We start from the raw sequence: 17,897 nt of genomic DNA, 5'->3' as shown, positions 1-17,897 counted from the left end.
TGGAAAATATTAAAACGTTATAGTTATTAATGAATAGCTTCGGCCATCAATATTTCCCAAACGAAAATACTTGATTTGTGCACACAAAACATTCATTTATAATGTGATTAATTGGGTAGAAAAGTTGCCTCATGGAATGTTTGAGATGCAGGTGTCCTCACTGTTGCACACATACATGAAAAAAGACAGACCTGATTTTCAATTGATTTCTTACATTTCATCCGGTTATATATATTTTTTCTACATTTTCAATAGGCCTGTTTCCTTTACTTATGTATGTTGATCACATAAATTCAACAGTAATTCCACAATTCCACCACTTCACAAAAGCAGTCCCCTTTTCCTTAATTTCACTGAGCACAATCAATTAAAACATGATGCATGTACATACATATACAGATAAATAAATAGATAAATAAATAAACATACATACAATAACCTAGAATTCACAGAACTCAGACCCTGATAAATTTTGATATATGCTAATATAAACCATGAAAAGGACTAGGGGTCCACTTTTTCTTCCGTTGGCCTACGAGTCCTGGTATAGCAAACTACTGAAACTGGCCAGTCCCCTTGCTCCTTTGCTGCTGGCTGCCATCTTTAGGGGGAAGCTGGTTGGGGTCTTCCATGAAAGGGCTTGCTGGACCAGAAACATAAGAGATACACTTAAAACGTTCTTACTGTACAGCATTTTGTGGTATGCTATGACTGTGCGCAACTTACGATTCTGAAACTGCTGTGCGGTGTATCTGGTGAGGAGGATGCCAAAGCCTTCTATCAATGCCAGCAGAATGCCCCCCATCATGGCAGAGCCCATCATCGCCAAAGGACCACCTGAGGAGATATGGCTGCAATGTAGCACCACTGAACCAGGATTGGAAACCGTTTTTTGGGACTGTGAGCACGGAATGGTTTCAGATGATTAAGGATATTAGGTATGGTATATTAAACCATGATGTCCCATTTCACTCACTGCGTGAAGCCAGGACTGCACCAGTCATGGCTCCACTTGTTATAGAGTTCCAGGGATCCTCTTTTCCTCTCACACGAACCAGCCCACAGTCAATAGTGGAAAAAAGACCACCCCAGATTGCGAAACTACCTGTAAAAGCGTAACAAGAAAAGGCAGAGAAATGGTTCTGTTGATTAGCTGAATGGAGACTCTTGTTGTTATCAACAAATAGTTGTGAGACACCCAAACTCAATCTCATATAGTTGCCACCTCAGTACCTACCACCAATTTGTGGTGCACGTACTCTCACTGCATTGGCACTACCTTTCAATCTGTGACGAACACCCTGAGAAGACATTTTTTTTGCAAAAATTAAAATAATGTGACCTATCTATTATACTTGGAGTGCTAACAACCTTTGGCTTCTCAATGCTGAACTCACCACAGGAGCATTGCGAAACCCCTTGATTGATTGGAACACCCCGCCACCAATGGCTCCCATGGTAAATGCTCCTCCACAATCATCAACTATCCTCCAGGGGCTAAGCCATGTTCAAGATAAGAAGGAATAGTAGAAGTTGTTTCATGTGAGGTAAGATGCACATAGTAACTGTACACAATTGAATTGTTAACGCTGGAGTTAAGTAAAAGCACATTAACGAAAATTAAAACTTATAAACACCAATTAATGCCATATTGAACATGATATATCACAATATCGTAATTTATTAAATATAAAGAGGTTAGGCTACATGACCTCCCTATCTTTTGCGACTGTCATCCTAAATTCAAACCTCAATTTAAAGATTTAACTTTCTTCTATGAAAATCGGACTTATCACAGAGAACATGCCCATATTATCTCTGCCGAAATTATACATAAATAAAGCAAAGTAAGAATTCGTTGAAACCAGCTAATATGTAGAAATGCACTTTACCAAGGTTCCCGGGAATATTCCTCCATGTTTGTTTCGCTAATGCTTTTGACCCACAACGGTAAATGTTCAAGCGCAACTTGAACATGAACCGCTTGCAATTCCCGGGACAAAAACATGCGTGGTAAATGTATTTTTATTTAATCTTGTAATCTTAGTATAAAATATGACGTGTATATATTACTGAAACCCATTCACAAAACACAATTAAAACAGAAATAAGATATTTGACTGCGCATTTCTGCTTCACATTGATCCTTTCGAACACTCCACCGACCCCAAGATCTTAATGACGTAATCAAAGTGCGCTGTAGTTGCCGTTTCCTGTCGTGGTTGTGTTGATCACAACGAATGTATGGGCGATTGAAGTTTCAAACAAAGAAGTTAAAATTCTAGTTATATATTTATCACACGCCCCAAGCCGATCAGTCACGTTAATGATTGGTATCTTTCTATGATTATTCAATTTCTCTTACTAGAGACAAGATGCCTCTGCCTCCAGCGTTACTCGCTCGCCTCGCCAAGAGAGGGATTCTGAAGCACTCGGACCAAGGTAAGTTGCCAGCAATACTTTAAGATACTGCAGTCTTAAAATACTCAACTCGTTTACCGACAGACTTTGTGACCCTTCTGTCTACTATATTTCCTTTAGAGGGGGATGAGGAGATCATTGCTGAGGATTATGATGACAACAATGTCGATTATGAAGCCACTAGAGTGGAGAATTTGCCTCCCAACTGGTACAAAGTTTTTGACCCTATTTGGTAAGTGGTCTCCATCCAGTCATTCGCCATCACCAAAGACTGTCCTTTGTTTCTAGTCAATAGACACCTTTTTAGATTAAAAGGGTTTCACCCTCACACATGGTATACTTTGTAATCATCAGTGGTCTACCTTACTACTGGAATGTGGAGACAGACCTTGTTGCCTGGCTGTCTCCAAACGATTCCTCATCTGTGATAACCAAAGCTGCCAAGAAACTGAGGGGTGAGGATCTCTTCATATTAATCGCAAAATTGACCTTGAATGTTTCACGGCTGGGTCCTGTTTGACATTGAATAGACAACCGTCTGCACAATCCATTTCATTCCACGAGTGGTTGAATTCTTTGAACATGACATTCTATTTTTCAGCCGAGGGGGGAGATGACAGAGTGGAGAGACAGTTTGAGAAGCCAGATAGAGAGAGGGAGCGAGAGAGGGAACGAGACCGAGAGAGGGAGCGTGAGAGAGACGATGTAAGGGAGAGAGACAGACGGATGCAGAGGAGAGAAGATGTTGCCCCCTACAGCAAGAACAAACGAGGTAATCTTTTACCCAAAGTATAACACTACTCAAATTCTCATTCCTGCCTGGAAATATGCTCAGTGAAGTTAAACTGTATCATCGGTAAACATTCGTCTTTCAGGGAGGAAGGATGATGAGATGGACCCCATGGATCCGAGTTCTTATTCTGATGCTCCCAGGTCTTGGTTTTTGCCTACCTTCGTAATGTTATTTGGACGATACAATTACGATGAACACCAATTTATCTGCCTTTCATTAAGAGGTTACCTTTCTTCTGTACAGAGGGAACTGGTCCACTGGGTTGCCCAAGAGGAATGAGGCCAAGACTGGTGCAGATACTACCGCAGCAGGCCCACTGTTCCAGCAGCGGCCCTACCCTAGCCCTGGAGCTGTGCTCAGAGCAAACGCAGAGCATAAGCCACCCAAAGAGTGACCACAGCTCAAAGGAAACTATGGAATCTGATCATTGTTGCCCCCTTCGTTTTTTTTCTGTCTTATAAAGTAATTATAGCAGACATCAATGTATAAATGCGAAATCCCTGTTTCATGCTCCTCATCGGTATATTTTGTAAATATCACTTGGTTTTTTGTATTGCCCTGTGTTATGCTCTAATAAGATGTCTTCACTTAATAAATGTACCACATTTGTGACATATGCATGACGTGATTTTATTACAAAAGGTACAATACAGCAAGTTACATTAGTCATTTGTAGGATTTCATAAGCATAACATAATATACCAGGAGCCTATACAGACATGGGGAGGATGTGGGGTTGTGAGGGCTTGGGATCAGGAAGTTCTTAGTGATCCCCTTCTCCAAGGTAGTGGCAGATGGAGTCATAGTCCAGGGTGAAGACCTTCTCCTCATACCTGTCCAGCTGAACCATGGCCTTGCACCTGTCCCTGTCTCTCTGAAGGATACGGCCCACCTGAGACAAAGTTGAAGAGAGATGTATTAACAGTATGACTTTGACAACATGAACACAGATGCATCAACCCTAACATATACAGTACATTTTCATTTCCACCTTTACTAACCTGGCCCTTTTGTTCACCTAGTACAACCATGATGGCTTCAGAGTCACGCTTTGGCACGATGGTCTCCAACATTCCCTGTTTCACATCTGTGGAAGACAGATGATAGATCTGTGAGAAGTCACGGAAGTAACTACAGAAATGGACATTACATCCAATAACAGGATCTAGTTTGAGTTCTAAGGTAACAGCAGTTAGGGAAGCATGAGAGCCTCACCATCCAGGAGTCTCCCCTCCTCAGTACGACACACACAGGTGTTGGGCGTCAACACATCCTCCACTCGCATCTACAAGAACATAATGTCATATTTTAAATTATACCAACGGTCTGTGAAACCAAACCCCCAACATATAAATGACTTAATAAATGTACATTAATTCAAGTCCAGAACTAGGTGTTGTTTCAAAGGTATCAATAGATTATGCCTATGCATTCTAGCATATCCAAAAACCCTGATCATTGAGAAGCATAAAACATTTCAGTGCTATGGTGTCAGTCAGCATTGTTAGTACCTTTGAGTTGTAGTACCGGCCCCCCTTGAAGGTCTTGTCTACAAAGCGTACTTTCAGGTCTCTCTGAAGCCATGAGGGGGCAGCAGGGGGCCTTCGTGCTTCCTTCAGAGGAGGCTTTTCTCTGAGAAAGACCCCAAAAATCAAGGTGAATAATGGAAACCTTTTCAGCGAACAACACTTTTTCAATTTCATTACAAATCCCAAGCATACCTGTATCTTTTGTTATCAAATATACCATAACCTCAGCTGAGGTGAGCTGCTACTTTTGTCTTCAACAGCTGTTTTGTTTGATCATATTGCAGTGCATACCTATTGTGACTTGATTCCTGGTGTTTTCTTTTCCTTTGATCCTTCCCTTCATCCCTGTATTTCCCCGTCTCCTCTCTGTCATCGCTCTTCCTGTCCTTCTCCGTCTGCCTCTGCTGTTCTTTTTCTTTCTCTCTCTCTTTTTCCTTCTCCTTCTCTTTGTGGGCTCTGCTGAGGCGACCTGTTACATATACAATATTGTGAGTTACAAAGTGCCAGCCTCAGCAATTCCTGTAGTGTCTACAAAGTAATGTATCAATTTCTTTGTCATACCATAAATGTTGTAGAAGAGCAATACATTTAATTGATCTACACACAGGCCTTTGTATACTGAAATGATCATTGTGAATCTAATCTAGTCAGGTAACCTCTGTTTACTGATAATAAAAGCAGTGACTGTTTTGGGTAGAAATGGCCCATTTCCCACACAGAGGCTCAAATGTCATTGAGCTAAAGGAGAGACCAGCTCAACTCAGCACATCCTTCAACAACAAGCCAGTGCCCTTCCCTCTTTGGAAATGTTGAGGGGGCATGGTTATGCTGCAGTAGCATTACAACACTTACTGAGGTCTTTGCTGTATTTTTCATATTCTTTGCGATCAACCAGCTTTAGTCCATACTGACTAATTGTGACAGTCTTGCTGCCAATAGCAAGCTTCACCACCACACGTGCATTGTCTGGATCTACTCCTTCTATCTGAAATTGAAGTGCAGTAAGGCAGGTGTAAACATTTTTTATGTAACAATACAAATAAAATAATGACACAATTAAATCCTAACTACATAGAAAAAAGCACAGATTCTATACATAGACAGAGGCCCACACAGCTCACCTTCCCATACAGGTCTTTATGTGCTCCGCTCTCTACCAACACAAAGCCTCCAGGCCCCAGTACAAGGGTCTCTTCTTTCCCCTGCTCCTCGCCTGGTTTGGGGGGCCGTCGGGGCCCACTGGGTTCCAGGTCTTTCACAGCAGAGCGGTCTGCCCCCAGACCCAGACCCTTGGGTCGCAGCTGGTTCTCAATAGGCTTTACATCTCTTTAAGGGGAGGGGACAGCATCCAATCAATAAGCAGGACATGAGAGATAGGGAGGATGTGGTGTGAGAGGATAAATATAGAACCCAACATTACTAGACTTCCAAATTCAGAGCCAAAAGATGGCTGAAAGCAAGAAAGATTAACAAAAGAGAGCCTGTCGCAGTAACACGGCATTATTGCTATAATTTGTTTTTTATTGCACTTTTAGAGGAAAAAAAAGAAAGAAAAAATAATCTCATGTTATTACTGACATTTCTGTAATCTGTATATTTTAAGGTCCTTGTAGATTTGTAAATGTGTCAAATCCACAAAACTAAAATCATATGTCACAAACATTTATAAACAACATGTATATTAATAAACAAAACGTTTCTACAAAAGATACATTAATGCCAGCCATGTGTCACTATGACTCAAGTAGTCAATTACAATTCCAAAGATGAATGAGACAGCGACAAGTTTTTTGGAATGGTGTGAGAGAGAAAGAAAGTAAGAACCACAAGGGGGAGAGAGAGTACTCACTGTTTAAATGTCCTTCCAATGCCTTCTCCTGCCTTCCACCCCATCCCCTTCAGCATGGCTAGTCCATATGCCTCAACAGGAACACTATCATAGTCTGCCTCTGTGGACTAACACATCAGCGACACATTCTATTAGCAGAGAGTAAAGTCACACATATTGTGCCTTATGAACTGCAAAACAATTCTGGCACATACAAAACAAGCCTGCTACTAGAAGCATCAATTTATGTTTGGTCCGTGTAAGTTATCCATACAACTTGTACACAGTCCATGTTTGTTGAAAAAATATGACAGTGATGAGAAGTCTGGTAGTCTTCTAAGAGGGAGAACAAGTTGTGACTCTGCTTTATCTGGGGCAAGGGAAAGAGAGGGCCATCTTGTACAATGGGAAAATCTGATTTCTCCAAGGAATGCACAACTTGGTTGGTGGGTATAATCAGATGTCAGCCCTTTATTACAGTAATGTTTTAGTCTTACTGATACCTCTACAATGTGGCAAATGTTCATTTTAACATTGTAAATCCTCCATTTAACCAACCTTTAAACACCTGCAATAAAATCTGGCTGATGATATCCTATGTCGCATTAACCATGTGAGCCCAGAGCATTACTCTGTTCAACTCTTTAGACTTACAGACTCTGGTCGCAGATCCACCTTTACCCGGTCTCCGTCCTCGAAGCCCTGAGGAGCTTGGTTTTGCATCAGCAGGGGGATTGTGAGGTTCGGGTCCGCCTGTGAGCCATTCTGCCACTGCTCCAACTGTCTCTGAGAATCTGAATTGTAGGTGATGTTAAACGTGGGTTCTAATCTAGCCCAAAATAAATGTTTTGTGTGCACATTGTGTGGTCAATTGAACAGTGTGGTACGCACGCTATACACACACTCATCATAGACGAGCTACATACACTGTCTAGACAGCCACACCTTCAATAATTTCTTTGATGGCTTGAGATTCCACCGAATTCGATTCCTGGGAAACATTCGTCTGAGGTTTAGTTTCGTCTCCATCAGCCCCTCTATCCGGCCTGCACCATCGGTTCTTCTGTATCAGGGGGATAATGAGCTCTTTTGGTTTCTTCTGAGGCTTGGTACTGTGCCGACACAAACAGACAGAAAACGTGTAGACAACGGACTTAAGTTGGCTAGCCACATTAACGAGACTATACATTTCTTACAGACTACAACAGACCCACTACAGTTGTAGCATAAAATTGCTGCTGAATAGTAGCAAATGCTAACTTGGTTAGCCTAACTGGATCGCATACCTGAGCAATTCTTTCCCATCAACTCCGGTTAAATAATCTCGCTCATCTTCTTTGATGGGACCTTCACGGCTGGATTTGAATTTACTAACAGTTTTGTTAAAACCAAACGATACCGCTGCTGATTTCTTTTCTTCTTGGTCCTGGGAGATGCCGACGTTGTCTTCGTCCCTGCAAGACGCCATGTTTGTTTTGCGAAAACAGCGGAGAGAGAGAGCAAGTTTTGGTTTCTGTAGTTTTCTGGAGGAGGAGAGAGCCAGCTTTCCCATGCAAGAAACTCAGTTTCCCAGTGGGCAGCACAATATAAACGACAATCTCCCGTTGAGAAACCTTCAAAATAAATAGGTGCGTTCGACTTCCTGCAGCGCCAGCGTCGCCTGCAGCCGCCTGTAGCCCGGCTGACTTGAAGCAGCCAATGGCATTCTCAGCTTCAACTAGTCATTCGGCTGCAGCCGGCTGTTGGCGCCGCTGGCGTTGCATGAAGTTGAATTTACCCAATTTTCAATCGGTTTATTTAATGACGTCCAGTCTACACAGGACGAACTTCAGCGGTATTTTCAGAATATGCATTAATTGGCCCTCCCTTTCTAAAGCAAACAAATGTTTAGTTGTTTATTCGTTCGGACCAGCCCTGATAGTGGGCATAATCCAGCAAACTTTTGTTTAGAAATGTAGATCTAATCTGTCGTAGTTTATGCACGAAATGTGATTGGCATTTGATTTTCATCCCATACCTTTTGATTCAGTTAAATTTGTTCAGGTGTTTGGGCAGCACTGGAACGCCTTAACCTTTTTTGCAATTAGCCTACATTCTAATCACAGGTCAAACTGAGTGGGGCAGGCATTATTATTGTTTTATTGTGCTGTTTTAGATTGTTTTGTTATAGTCCCTAGGCCCTAAATAAAAAAAAGTCTTAAAACATAAGTTGTAGGCATTATTTATTTTTGGAAACTGTTGATTTAACGGAAATTAGAACGGGTTTCAGCGAGGACCCCGTGCGTTTATGCTGCTAAGAGTTTGCCAAGATTTGGGCCATAATTCCTCGGCTGTAGGAATAGCGCACCAACACGCGGCAGGTGTTTTGAAAGAGGCGACTTCACAGGGGGCGGTTCTTTTCCCTTGTGTTCACTTCCTCCTTTCATGCACCTTTCCAGACACTCATTCGCCTTATTTCTTTACAGCTTTTGTTACGAAGAACAAGGCAATAGTCTAATTATTCTAAATTATTGCACAGTCATTGTGCGGCCACCCCAAGGTATGACTATTGCACTTGCGAACCGTCTAAACACAGCATCTGCAGTTCAATGACACTGCCAGTTAAAATCAATACTGTCGCCGCGGGTGCCTCCTTTCAATGGGTTTCAGTGCCTATATTCAATGTTTCATTTTCTGTAAACAAAAATGGTCGATTCGAGAAGATTCAACTTAAGGACAATACCGAGATGAAAACAGGTAGGCTATGAAGGTGAGCATTTGTAAAATGTGTTATCAAGAGCCTTACTTTCCACATTTAGCCTATCACTTATTCCCTACACATCGTATCAGAAGTTTTAACTTATTTATTCTGCTTATCTGTGGTTTATACGCTAAGTTTTAAAAGCTCTGAATTTGTAATGCAAACGCTGTCAGATTTGCTGTTCTTTTGCCCTACTGTTTTTTTCGCCCCCTGATCATCACGGGTCTCGTGCTTAGATATAGAGTAGAGCATCCTCGCCACTACAGAGTCCAAATACTCCTCTGGCGTGCACATCGCTTCTGAGTTTCCCTACATGAAGTAGACTATTACGCTTTGTTGTCAGCAAATTGGCTTTATTAAAATAGCTATAAATACAATACTCAGGCCATTTAAAAACGAGAGTTTAGGTTATCTCGCAGCAATTTAGAAATATTTTATTCGGGTCAATGTATATAGACGCGTTTAAACGGCTTCTCTTTGAAAGGCTGAACTGCTTGAAAAGAATGTGTGTATGTCAGCGACAAGGCAGGTCAGTATGTTTCCTAAAATATTGCGACCGTGTGAATACGTGTGTGAGAGTATGCTTGTGAGACAGAATGAGGGAGGGGATGATGCTGATAAAGATCCATCACTGATAAGAGTTCACCTGCAAGTTTTAGGTCATGAAGTTGTGTTTGTTATGATTAAATTGTAGTTTTCTTCACTAAGTGTTCAGTTATTATAGATTGGTTTGTATTACTTCCCTAAAACTCACCTTAATGCAAACATCCCAAGGTTATCATTCCTTGTTTAATTGTCATGTCTGTCAAACTATGGAATGGTCAAACCATTTGTAAATGACAAGTGTTTGCCTAATTCAAGACTTTATTCAGGTACTTGGCATCACACAAACTGTGCACCATGAGTGTGTTTGTGTGTGTTCTTAGAAACTGCTTTGCTCTTTTCTATATTATCATATAAGGAATCAGGATAAGGGTCTGGTAAAAGTAGGTAAACAGTATATGGTTTTGTGTGTGGGTGTGCACAAATCTTCCTGTGAGTGTGTGTTTGCAGGGTGTGTCCCTGCTAGTGTAAAGGAGCTTGTTTTGAAGTGATGGATGTGTGACCCTGACTTTAAAGTGTACGTTGCTCTGGGCTCTGAGAGCAGTCAAGGTTATACTGTTATTATGAATCATTAATTAAGTGGAAGAGGAGATACATGTGGTGCTATTAGAGATGTCTGCTTTAAGACTTGCACATGTTAGTATTTTCCTGGGTCCCTGCAGGTGTTTCTGGATCCCCAGCTTGTCACCTACTACACCCCCAGGGTTGACCTATTTGGGACTGAGATTTTTTAAGTACTTGTGTGCAATTTCCCTACTGTTAAGTTTCCATCCTTCAGAATGAATCCAATCAAAATGGAAATGTAACCTATCCATTTACTGTTTTCTCGCTAATGTGAAAATAGGATGAAGAAAATCCTCTCCTGTAATTATAATGCATGTCACCAGGGAGTTGTTGATTCTCTAATAATGTACACATTGTGTCCTTCACATTCATGCATATTCATGTGGACATTTTAAGGTGTGGTTAGGGGGAGGGTGTGTGTGTGCGGCAGTTTACCCTTGACAGGGAAGGACTACACAGACACTCCCCCCATCTGTGGACTAAACCTTTGCTCTCGGCTCTTGCATTAGAATTCTCTGGTTGTAGCCCCATGTATTCTAAGTCATCATTAGGATTGCAGACCATGTTTGGTCTGGCCAATACATTTGACAAATAACTAGCATATACATTTTAGGATTTTAATTATTTTAAATATTAAATAATATAATTCATTTAGATTATTTATATTAAATACTCATAATAGTGTTCTGAGTGTGAGCAGATGAATACATTTAAAATAGATTCTGCCAATCAATGTAATGATTAATCAATAACAACGTGTGAAATAACAGTTGCACAGCAATATTTCAAAAATGTCAAGAAGGCTCTGAAGAGCATGCTATCCTTGAGTCAGAACTGAGTTGGAAAACTGGGATCAATATCAAGTGGTGATGCAGCCGGTGGGAGCGAGCCAGGGTCACCTTCATCCATCCCTACTGAATCAGCAGTATCCCATACACAAAAACACACACAAACTAACACAGACACAGTCACCACACGTACACACACTAACTCATGATCGGGTTACCACTATGTGACCTCACAAAACACACAGGTTAAACAGACACACAACTCTTATCTCAGCAATCCTTCTCCTTCAAACTGCTTTGTTTTTCCCTCTGTCGTTCCACAATCCCTTCTGTCTTTCTCATTTCCTCTCAGTTATCTCCTCACTTCTCACTGACTGTTCACATCCATTATCCTTGTTAAGGAGCTAAAATGCCTCTCTGACTCTTTTAATTAAACTGTTATCTCTGCCTGATGAGAGCTGTCTGGTCTCAGTGTAAAGAGTCTTTCTTGCTTCCTGACAGACTGTTGAACTGTTGTTGCTTCACTCAAAAAAGTAGAGTAGTACTGAGTTGCTGAACAAAACAACACTGTCTTCCTGTCTCCTGTATGACCTTGTTCCTCTGAGATTGAACTTAAAGATTGAATATTGGCAGCTATTGGCGATACGTATTGGCGATACGGCAGCTTTGTGTGTGTGTACGTGTGCATCTTGTTTTGGGGTCATATCTCTTTCCTCTCCAGCGTTATACTCTGTCTGACATTGTCAGCAGGTCACAAAAGGCTTGTATAAGAAGTGTTGCGTACACTTCTATGGATTTATGGATGAACAGATTTTTGATTGAATTTCAATGGTAGATCTGCATGCTCAGAATTGCATCGTACAATGGATTTAAGTGTGCCACAGGTTGTGTGTGTTTGTGCATGTACCTCCCTGCCTCATAGCGTGGGTATGACAGGGAGTTATTTTGTGTTTTTCATCCAACAAGCATTTAATCTTTCATTTTTAAATCTGCCACTGCGGTCTGTTTTGTGTTGAGCACTCCCGTGCCCTAGATTTAAAAGTGAGTGAGCAACGGGGAGTTTGAACACACCGTGCAATCGTTGAGCATTTTGTGTAAATATTCAGAGGCAGAGTTCAGAAGAAATCTTCTGAAAAAGGTGAAACAATGAGCACTAGGAGAACCCTCATTTGCATTTTCTGTCTGTTTCCGAAGAATTTTAGGTCAATTATTATTTCAGATGCTTTGCTTGGCTGACCTCCAGCACAACTCAGGGCAGGATGGTGTGAGATTTAGAACTGAGTCTAATACAGGTTAGAATAGAGGGACGGGCTCAGAGCCCAGGGGGAATATGTGGTATGGCTGGGCTCATGGTATTATCTTTCTGATCCATGTCATGGCTTTTTGCATAGATACTGTGACTGATACAGTCAGCCAATTCACTTACTAGGATGCACCTGAGCTTATGAAATATCAGATTGACTGTTAAAGTATTGAAACAGACTAGCTGTTCAAGCAACTAACCCTGAAAAGTATTCAAAACAGAGCAGATTGTCGTAATCTCATCTGTTTGAGTTTGTGTTACTTAACAAGCATAGTGCAACGTGTGTCGTTTCAATTGCGTGGAGTTTGAGGAAGTTTCCCTTCCTCACAAGGCCATAGTAAAGTTGCTGTGGTCAGAACTGATCATGTCAAAGAGAGCTCCACACCAGTGAGGGCACAGTGATGTGGATGAGAGACGGCAGCTTGATTGACAAGAGGAACACTCAGATACTCAGCAGACCTGACACCATGCAGTCTGAGTAGGACATGCTCTAGGTACACCAGCAGAGCTGGGAGTGAGCTAGCCACACAGGAGGGGACACCAGCCTCATGCTAATGTTAGATATAGTGACAGGCAGCCTAGAAGTTGTGATGTTTTTTCCTTGTTGAACATGTGCTGATTTAAATGGTGCTTGGCTAACTGCTGTCCCTTGGTCTCTTTCTCTTCTGATGAATCTGTCCAGCCCCACCATTATTCCACTGCCCTGCAGGAGACGCTTAGCTGCAGAATACAATTACACACTGTCCTAATTGCTGCGTTTTTGCTTACATCCCATTTCTTGAATGTCTTTGAAGATTAGTGCCCTCCAATGTCAAACACAATCTTGTGCCCCATGTTTTATCTTGACTTTGAATTATTGAACTGTACCACAAGACGTTGTAGTGTGTCATTTGTGTTTTGAATAAATGATCACCCTGGAGGTCTAACCTGAAAATATTGTGTTAACAATTTGATGTTAAATGTAGATATTGCGTATATACCATAGACTGTGAAGTTCTTTCTTATGTGGGATAATCATGACATATTACACTGTTTTCTCCTGGGAAGTTAGTTGCTTATCTCTGTACAATGACAATTAAAGAGTCATGGGGATGAGGAGGATGTTGAGTGTGTTTGGTTTAATTTTAGAATGAAATTATTTCAAGTGTTAGATTTGTGATATGGCAGAAAACCGATCAAAAGCATCATGTGGTGGTTCAGTATCCAGAAAACAAGCATATGCATGAATGTTGCTAGGAGCTAAAGGGCATCATGCTCCAAAGAGAAATAAAGACAGAATGTCTCAGCTGTTTACTTCCCCTGCTCTCCCTCACTATGTGGCTTCCAGCATCAGCTGGAAATAAAAGAATGGTGTGTGGAAATAAATATTGACCTCTAAGATTAGCTTTTCAAGGGAGTGTGTGGTGCTTCTCCTCTTGTCAGATTGCGCAGGTATGAAATAACGCTGGAAAGCCAGGATGGCAAGGTGGAGAGACTAAACAGATCGCTGGGACAGAGGAAGTCTGTGAAACAGGATATGTGTTGGTCAGCTCTTTCCCGACCCAAGGTCAGCGATTTCAATACAGGCTTTTTATAGGGTTAGATATCCTTGAATTGGTGCGGTGTTCTCCTCGTCCACGTGCCTCCTTTGCAATCAGAAGTGCTTGTTATGAATTTGTAATACGAGCCTTAGACAGGGTATTTTCTTACGCTGCTGTCCCCGTTTGCATCGGTTTGGATTTTCTCAAGTTGCTGAGGTGGGCTTTAGCAGATCTTGTTTTGCCACATAACTGAAAAGAACAAAACAAAAACATATTTATGCAACCAGTTGAGAGCACAGGGGCCGTTAAAATGTGGTGGCTAGAAAAGGCCATGTCTCACTTGTTCAACGTGTCAGTGTGTACGTGTGCATGCTTGTTTGCATACATCCACACATACTGCTGGAGTCCCAGCCTCGGCAGACCCAGCAGACCACTGCTCATGAAAAGACACATGTGATCAGGAACACAGCCATGATCTCCACAGTGGGCTGTCTGTTGCATTTAGACCACAGCCAAAGCCACATAACTTAGGAGAACAGGAAGGGATAATACCACAGGGTCAAAACAGCTGGTGTATTTATAGCACTTTAAGCATGTATAGATGTGATTCTCAGAAGACAAATTCTTTAGACTATTTGCCTGGAAGCTTATTGTAATATTATACAACTCAATGCAGTCAGAAATGCTCTCTGTGTGATGAAGACTGCACGTGTCCAATTCAATTAATGTTCTAAAAATGCGCTGGATGATTGTTGTTTACGTTTAAATGAGATGTCAATGTTTATGTGAGGAAATTGATGAATTTCAGGAGGTAGACCTAGTAGCTGCAGGTCTCACCATGCGACACAAAAGACTGACGATGCAGCAAGCACCAACGTTCTTGTGTTTGGATAACATGATGGAATCTCCAGTGTTTAGACAGACTGGCTGTTACAGGCACTGACTCATGTCGCATGAGCTGGAGGCTGGAGCCCTGCAAGGTCAAACTGGCAACTCCACTGCCAACCCCAGGCTGTGTACTCCATCTCTCACCCTCCGCAACCTCCCTCCTTATCTCCTTTTCTTTGTCTCTTTCTACCCCTCGTTTTCTTCCAGTCTACACCTGTCTCTCTCTCTCCCACTGTCTCTCCCTCTGCTTCCTCCTCACATTTTCCCCTCCCTCCCCCCTCTCCATCTGTCAGTCGCTGCTCCCAGTAAACCAGAGACCCTCTTCCTCTGTCAGCTGTGAAGCCACCAGGGAAGAAGAGACAGAGGAGGATACATGACCCATCAACTGCTCCGTCAGTCGAGTGGAAGAAATTAGCTGTGTCCTCCTTACGCTGTTTTAAACAGCCTCGTTAGGCCTGCTGGGCCGGTGGTTGGGCTAGTGGCTGGAGATATGGCTGGGTGGCTGGGGACGTGGCTGGCTGGCTGGCTGAGGAAGTGGTTGGGGAGATGGCTGGGTGGTTTGAGAGGTGGCTGGGGAGGTGGTTGGGGAGGTGGCTGGGAGATGGCAGGGTCGTTTGGGCCTGAGGGGAACCCCTGCTGCACTCGCTCCCCCTGCCCTTCGGTCCTCAAATCACAATCACACATAATGTTGGAGCTACTGCCAGAGACAGGGATAACTATGTTGCCACTTGCTATTGAAGGATATGGATACAAATAATGATACATATAATAAAATGTTGTTGTTGTCATTGTATCTTTATGATAGTGATAGTGTCTTATATAAACTGTGTGAACGGTGTGCCAGGTTCTCCCACACACTGTTGTGTTAGCTAGCTGTCTCTGTGCCAGTGCAGTTCCTGTCCTGTTGTGCCAAGGTGACAGTGCTGCTCTAATACTGTCACCCTATACAGGAACACCCACCCTTCTTTCAAAGCAGCATAACCCAACAGAACACCTATATGTGGCCCAAAAGTTAGCAGTTCGGACAGTTGGTCTGTGGCTGAACTTCCAACTTGAATTCAAGCCATGAAAGCCCTTATTTGAGAACGTTGAGCCTTTTGACTATATATTTACATATCTTATTGGTGATTTACAACTTGCATTATAGTTTAATTGCACGTTTTCCAAGCAGATGTTAAACCAGCAGGAGGATCAACACAAACATAAAAACATGATCATTCATGGCAAAAAATAAGGGTTTTATAAGATTCCATTATTTGTGTTTCTGTCCATAGAGTATACAAAGGCAAATGTTTATGTATGGGAATCTTGTTCGTCATAGCAGTTTATCTAACATATTACAATGGGTCCATTATTTTCTTTTGTATTAAATGAGGCATGTCTTTAACACTACATGTTCCCATGAGATTCTGAGATAAATCGCAATCTGTGGCTACCTCTATCCAGACTGCGTGTTTATACTAATACAATAGTCTAAGTAGAACCATAATACAAGTTTTGTCTCTAGCAAACAGTATGACCAAATGATCTTGTTTGACAGTTTGTTGATTTCAGTTCAACCCTCACTTGACAGCCCTCATCTGTGTTTGCATAACACACACAGTTTCCACGTCTTTCTAGCTGATATGCAGGTGCTTCAAAATGTTATGATGTTACTTCGGCAGTTTAACTTTTTTGTCATAATAATTTTCTTTTCACATTTAGTCAAACATTACTTTTTGTTGTTGCTGTTGAGTCCATTGTTAAGTGCCATCGAATTGTTGGCCTGAAGTCTTAAAGTTACACCCTTCATACTCCTTCTCTCTCTCTCTCTCTCTCTCTCTCTCTCTCTCTCTCTCTCTCTCTCTCTCTCTCTCTCTCTCTCTCTCTCTCTCTCTCTCTCTCTCTCTCTCTCTCTCTCTCTCTCTCTCTCCCTCTCCCTCTTTTCCCCTCTCTCTCCCTCTCTCTCCCTCAGTTCATTTGCCATGTCTAAGGCAGCGGTGAAGAAGCTGCACTGGCGCTCCAAGGTGCTGGAGACCTTCGTCCCTCTGCTGGGCTCCTCTGGGGACCTGGGTGTGGCCGTCGGAGGCGGGGCTGACTATGGAGAGTTCCCATTTGTCACCTCCGCTCCTGGGGGAGGGCTCACAGTTGGCGATGTCATCCTAGAGATCGGAGGAACACCTGTGCTAGGAATGACGCTGGGAGATGTCCGTGGTGTCCTCAACTCCTGTCCCCATCCTGTTCGCGTCAAGACTGTCTCCCCAGGTAGGACTGGCTCCTTCCTCACTCCTCTGTCCACAGAACATTCGGAATGTTGCCAGCATTGAGTAAACAGCAAGCGTAAACAGTTACTTAATAATTAAAGACATCCGTTGCACATGTTAAATTCAGAAACCCACAAATAAAATCCAGTGAAGCTGGCCAAACCTCCATCTGGCCACTAAAAGAATGATGTTCCATACATGGATATGTATCCATACATGCTGTTCTAGTGGTCTTTAAGTTGATGCTAAGTAGTCATTGACACTGGAAGACCCAGCAGATCTACAGCTCGCTGTTGAGGACCTGCTCCGTTCAATTAGTCAATCAGGGGTGTCAATGGCTGCAGTCGGCACTGGTCGATATGTGGGAGGAAGGGGTTCAGATTCCCGATGACACATGTGACAGGCATCAGGCCAGGGATGTGGCGATACAGTTGTCTGTCACCCTCGAGGGGCCTTGGTATTTATAGAGGAGGGTGGGGGTGACGGATGTCTTTGTTAGGTCTGAACAGAGCAATATGTCACCAGCGTGTCACCTGACCACGATACCCCATGGCCTTGCTGGCTAGATTGATGGCTAAATGGCCCACAGGAGTGTAAATGGGGGGCTGTACTCCTATTCCCTTTGCCACTGCAGGATCCATTATCATTCTGGGGCCTGACCGGCCCTCCCTGGGTAC

General features: G+C 42.5%; 4 protein-coding genes across 9 annotated transcripts in view; 2 read left to right on the top strand and 2 right to left on the bottom strand.

Annotated features, from left to right (window-relative positions):
- Positions 1-236: 236 nt before the first annotated feature.
- Positions 237-2,012, bottom strand: timm17b (translocase of inner mitochondrial membrane 17 homolog B (yeast)). Its single transcript, XM_062458159.1, has 6 exons — positions 1,893-2,012; positions 1,398-1,497; positions 1,238-1,301; positions 977-1,105; positions 727-837; positions 237-643 (listed from the first exon to the last, which is right to left on the bottom strand). The coding sequence occupies exons 1-6, from the start codon at positions 2,006-2,008 to the stop codon at positions 555-557; spliced, it is 609 nt and encodes a 202-aa protein (XP_062314143.1). The 5' UTR covers positions 2,009-2,012; the 3' UTR covers positions 237-554.
- A 152-nt stretch (positions 2,013-2,164) lies between these two features.
- On the top strand, positions 2,165-3,826 carry pqbp1 (polyglutamine binding protein 1). Of its 2 annotated transcripts, XM_062459453.1 has the most exons (7): positions 2,165-2,242; positions 2,369-2,442; positions 2,542-2,653; positions 2,776-2,876; positions 3,023-3,193; positions 3,297-3,354; positions 3,458-3,826. In XM_062459453.1, the coding sequence occupies exons 2-7, from the start codon at positions 2,376-2,378 to the stop codon at positions 3,606-3,608; spliced, it is 660 nt and encodes a 219-aa protein (XP_062315437.1). In that variant the 5' UTR covers positions 2,165-2,242; positions 2,369-2,375; the 3' UTR covers positions 3,609-3,826. The 2 variants fall into 2 exon arrangements, with proteins under 2 accessions (XP_062315437.1, XP_062315436.1); XM_062459452.1 differs by having other exon boundaries at positions 2,202-2,442.
- Positions 3,827-3,828: 2 nt separating this feature from the next.
- On the bottom strand, positions 3,829-8,070 carry gpkow (G patch domain and KOW motifs). Its single transcript, XM_062459451.1, has 11 exons — positions 7,858-8,070; positions 7,517-7,683; positions 7,226-7,365; positions 6,593-6,699; positions 5,865-6,069; positions 5,596-5,728; positions 5,035-5,212; positions 4,726-4,846; positions 4,430-4,499; positions 4,216-4,301; positions 3,829-4,106 (listed from the first exon to the last, which is right to left on the bottom strand). Exons 1-11 carry the CDS (start codon positions 8,037-8,039, stop codon positions 3,978-3,980), a joined length of 1,518 nt encoding a protein of 505 aa, XP_062315435.1. The 5' UTR covers positions 8,040-8,070; the 3' UTR covers positions 3,829-3,977.
- A 940-nt stretch (positions 8,071-9,010) lies between these two features.
- LOC134018999 (membrane-associated guanylate kinase, WW and PDZ domain-containing protein 3) overlaps positions 9,011-17,897 on the top strand; it is a 30,632-nt gene continuing 21,745 nt past the window's right edge. For 3 of the 5 annotated variants that reach the window (XM_062459445.1, XM_062459449.1, XM_062459450.1), the window contains exons 1-2: positions 9,592-9,840; positions 16,932-17,221. In XM_062459445.1, the coding sequence (XP_062315429.1) occupies positions 9,758-9,840; positions 16,932-17,221 (373 nt within the window). In that variant the 5' untranslated portion in view covers positions 9,592-9,757. Of the gene's footprint in view, positions 9,321-9,591; positions 9,841-16,931; positions 17,222-17,897 lie in introns of those variants that run through there. The other 2 variants (XM_062459446.1, XM_062459447.1) reach the window with 2 other exon arrangements.

This window comes from Osmerus eperlanus, chromosome 4 (assembly GCF_963692335.1).
Source record: "Osmerus eperlanus chromosome 4, fOsmEpe2.1, whole genome shotgun sequence".
NCBI lineage: Eukaryota > Metazoa > Chordata > Actinopteri > Osmeriformes > Osmeridae > Osmerus > Osmerus eperlanus.
This window is presented reverse-complemented; position numbering and strand designations above follow the sequence as displayed.

Excerpts from the sequence above, each read along its gene's own strand:
- timm17b (XM_062458159.1), bottom strand. The coding sequence starts at position 2,008 with ATGTTTTTGTCCCGGGAATTGCAAGCGGTTCATGTTCAAGTTGCGCTT. Across the intron at positions 1,498-1,892 it reads GAATATTCCCGGGAACCTTG|CCCCTGGAGGATAGTTGATG; the intron begins GTAAAGTGCATT and ends AACATGGCTTAG. Across the intron at positions 644-726 it reads CGCACAGCAGTTTCAGAATC|CAAGCCCTTTCATGGAAGAC; the intron begins GTAAGTTGCGCA and ends TTTCTGGTCCAG.
- pqbp1 (XM_062459453.1), top strand. The coding sequence starts at position 2,376 with ATGCCTCTGCCTCCAGCGTTACTCGCTCGCCTCGCCAAGAGAGGGATT. Across the intron at positions 2,443-2,541 it reads TCTGAAGCACTCGGACCAAG|AGGGGGATGAGGAGATCATT; the intron begins GTAAGTTGCCAG and ends TATTTCCTTTAG. Across the intron at positions 2,877-3,022 it reads AGCTGCCAAGAAACTGAGGG|CCGAGGGGGGAGATGACAGA; the intron begins GTGAGGATCTCT and ends TCTATTTTTCAG.
- gpkow (XM_062459451.1), bottom strand. The coding sequence starts at position 8,039 with ATGGCGTCTTGCAGGGACGAAGACAACGTCGGCATCTCCCAGGACCAA. Across the intron at positions 6,700-7,225 it reads TGGATCTGCGACCAGAGTCT|TCCACAGAGGCAGACTATGA; the intron begins GTAAGTCTAAAG and ends CTGATGTGTTAG. Across the intron at positions 4,302-4,429 it reads GGAGGGGAGACTCCTGGATG|ATGTGAAACAGGGAATGTTG; the intron begins GTGAGGCTCTCA and ends TGTCTTCCACAG.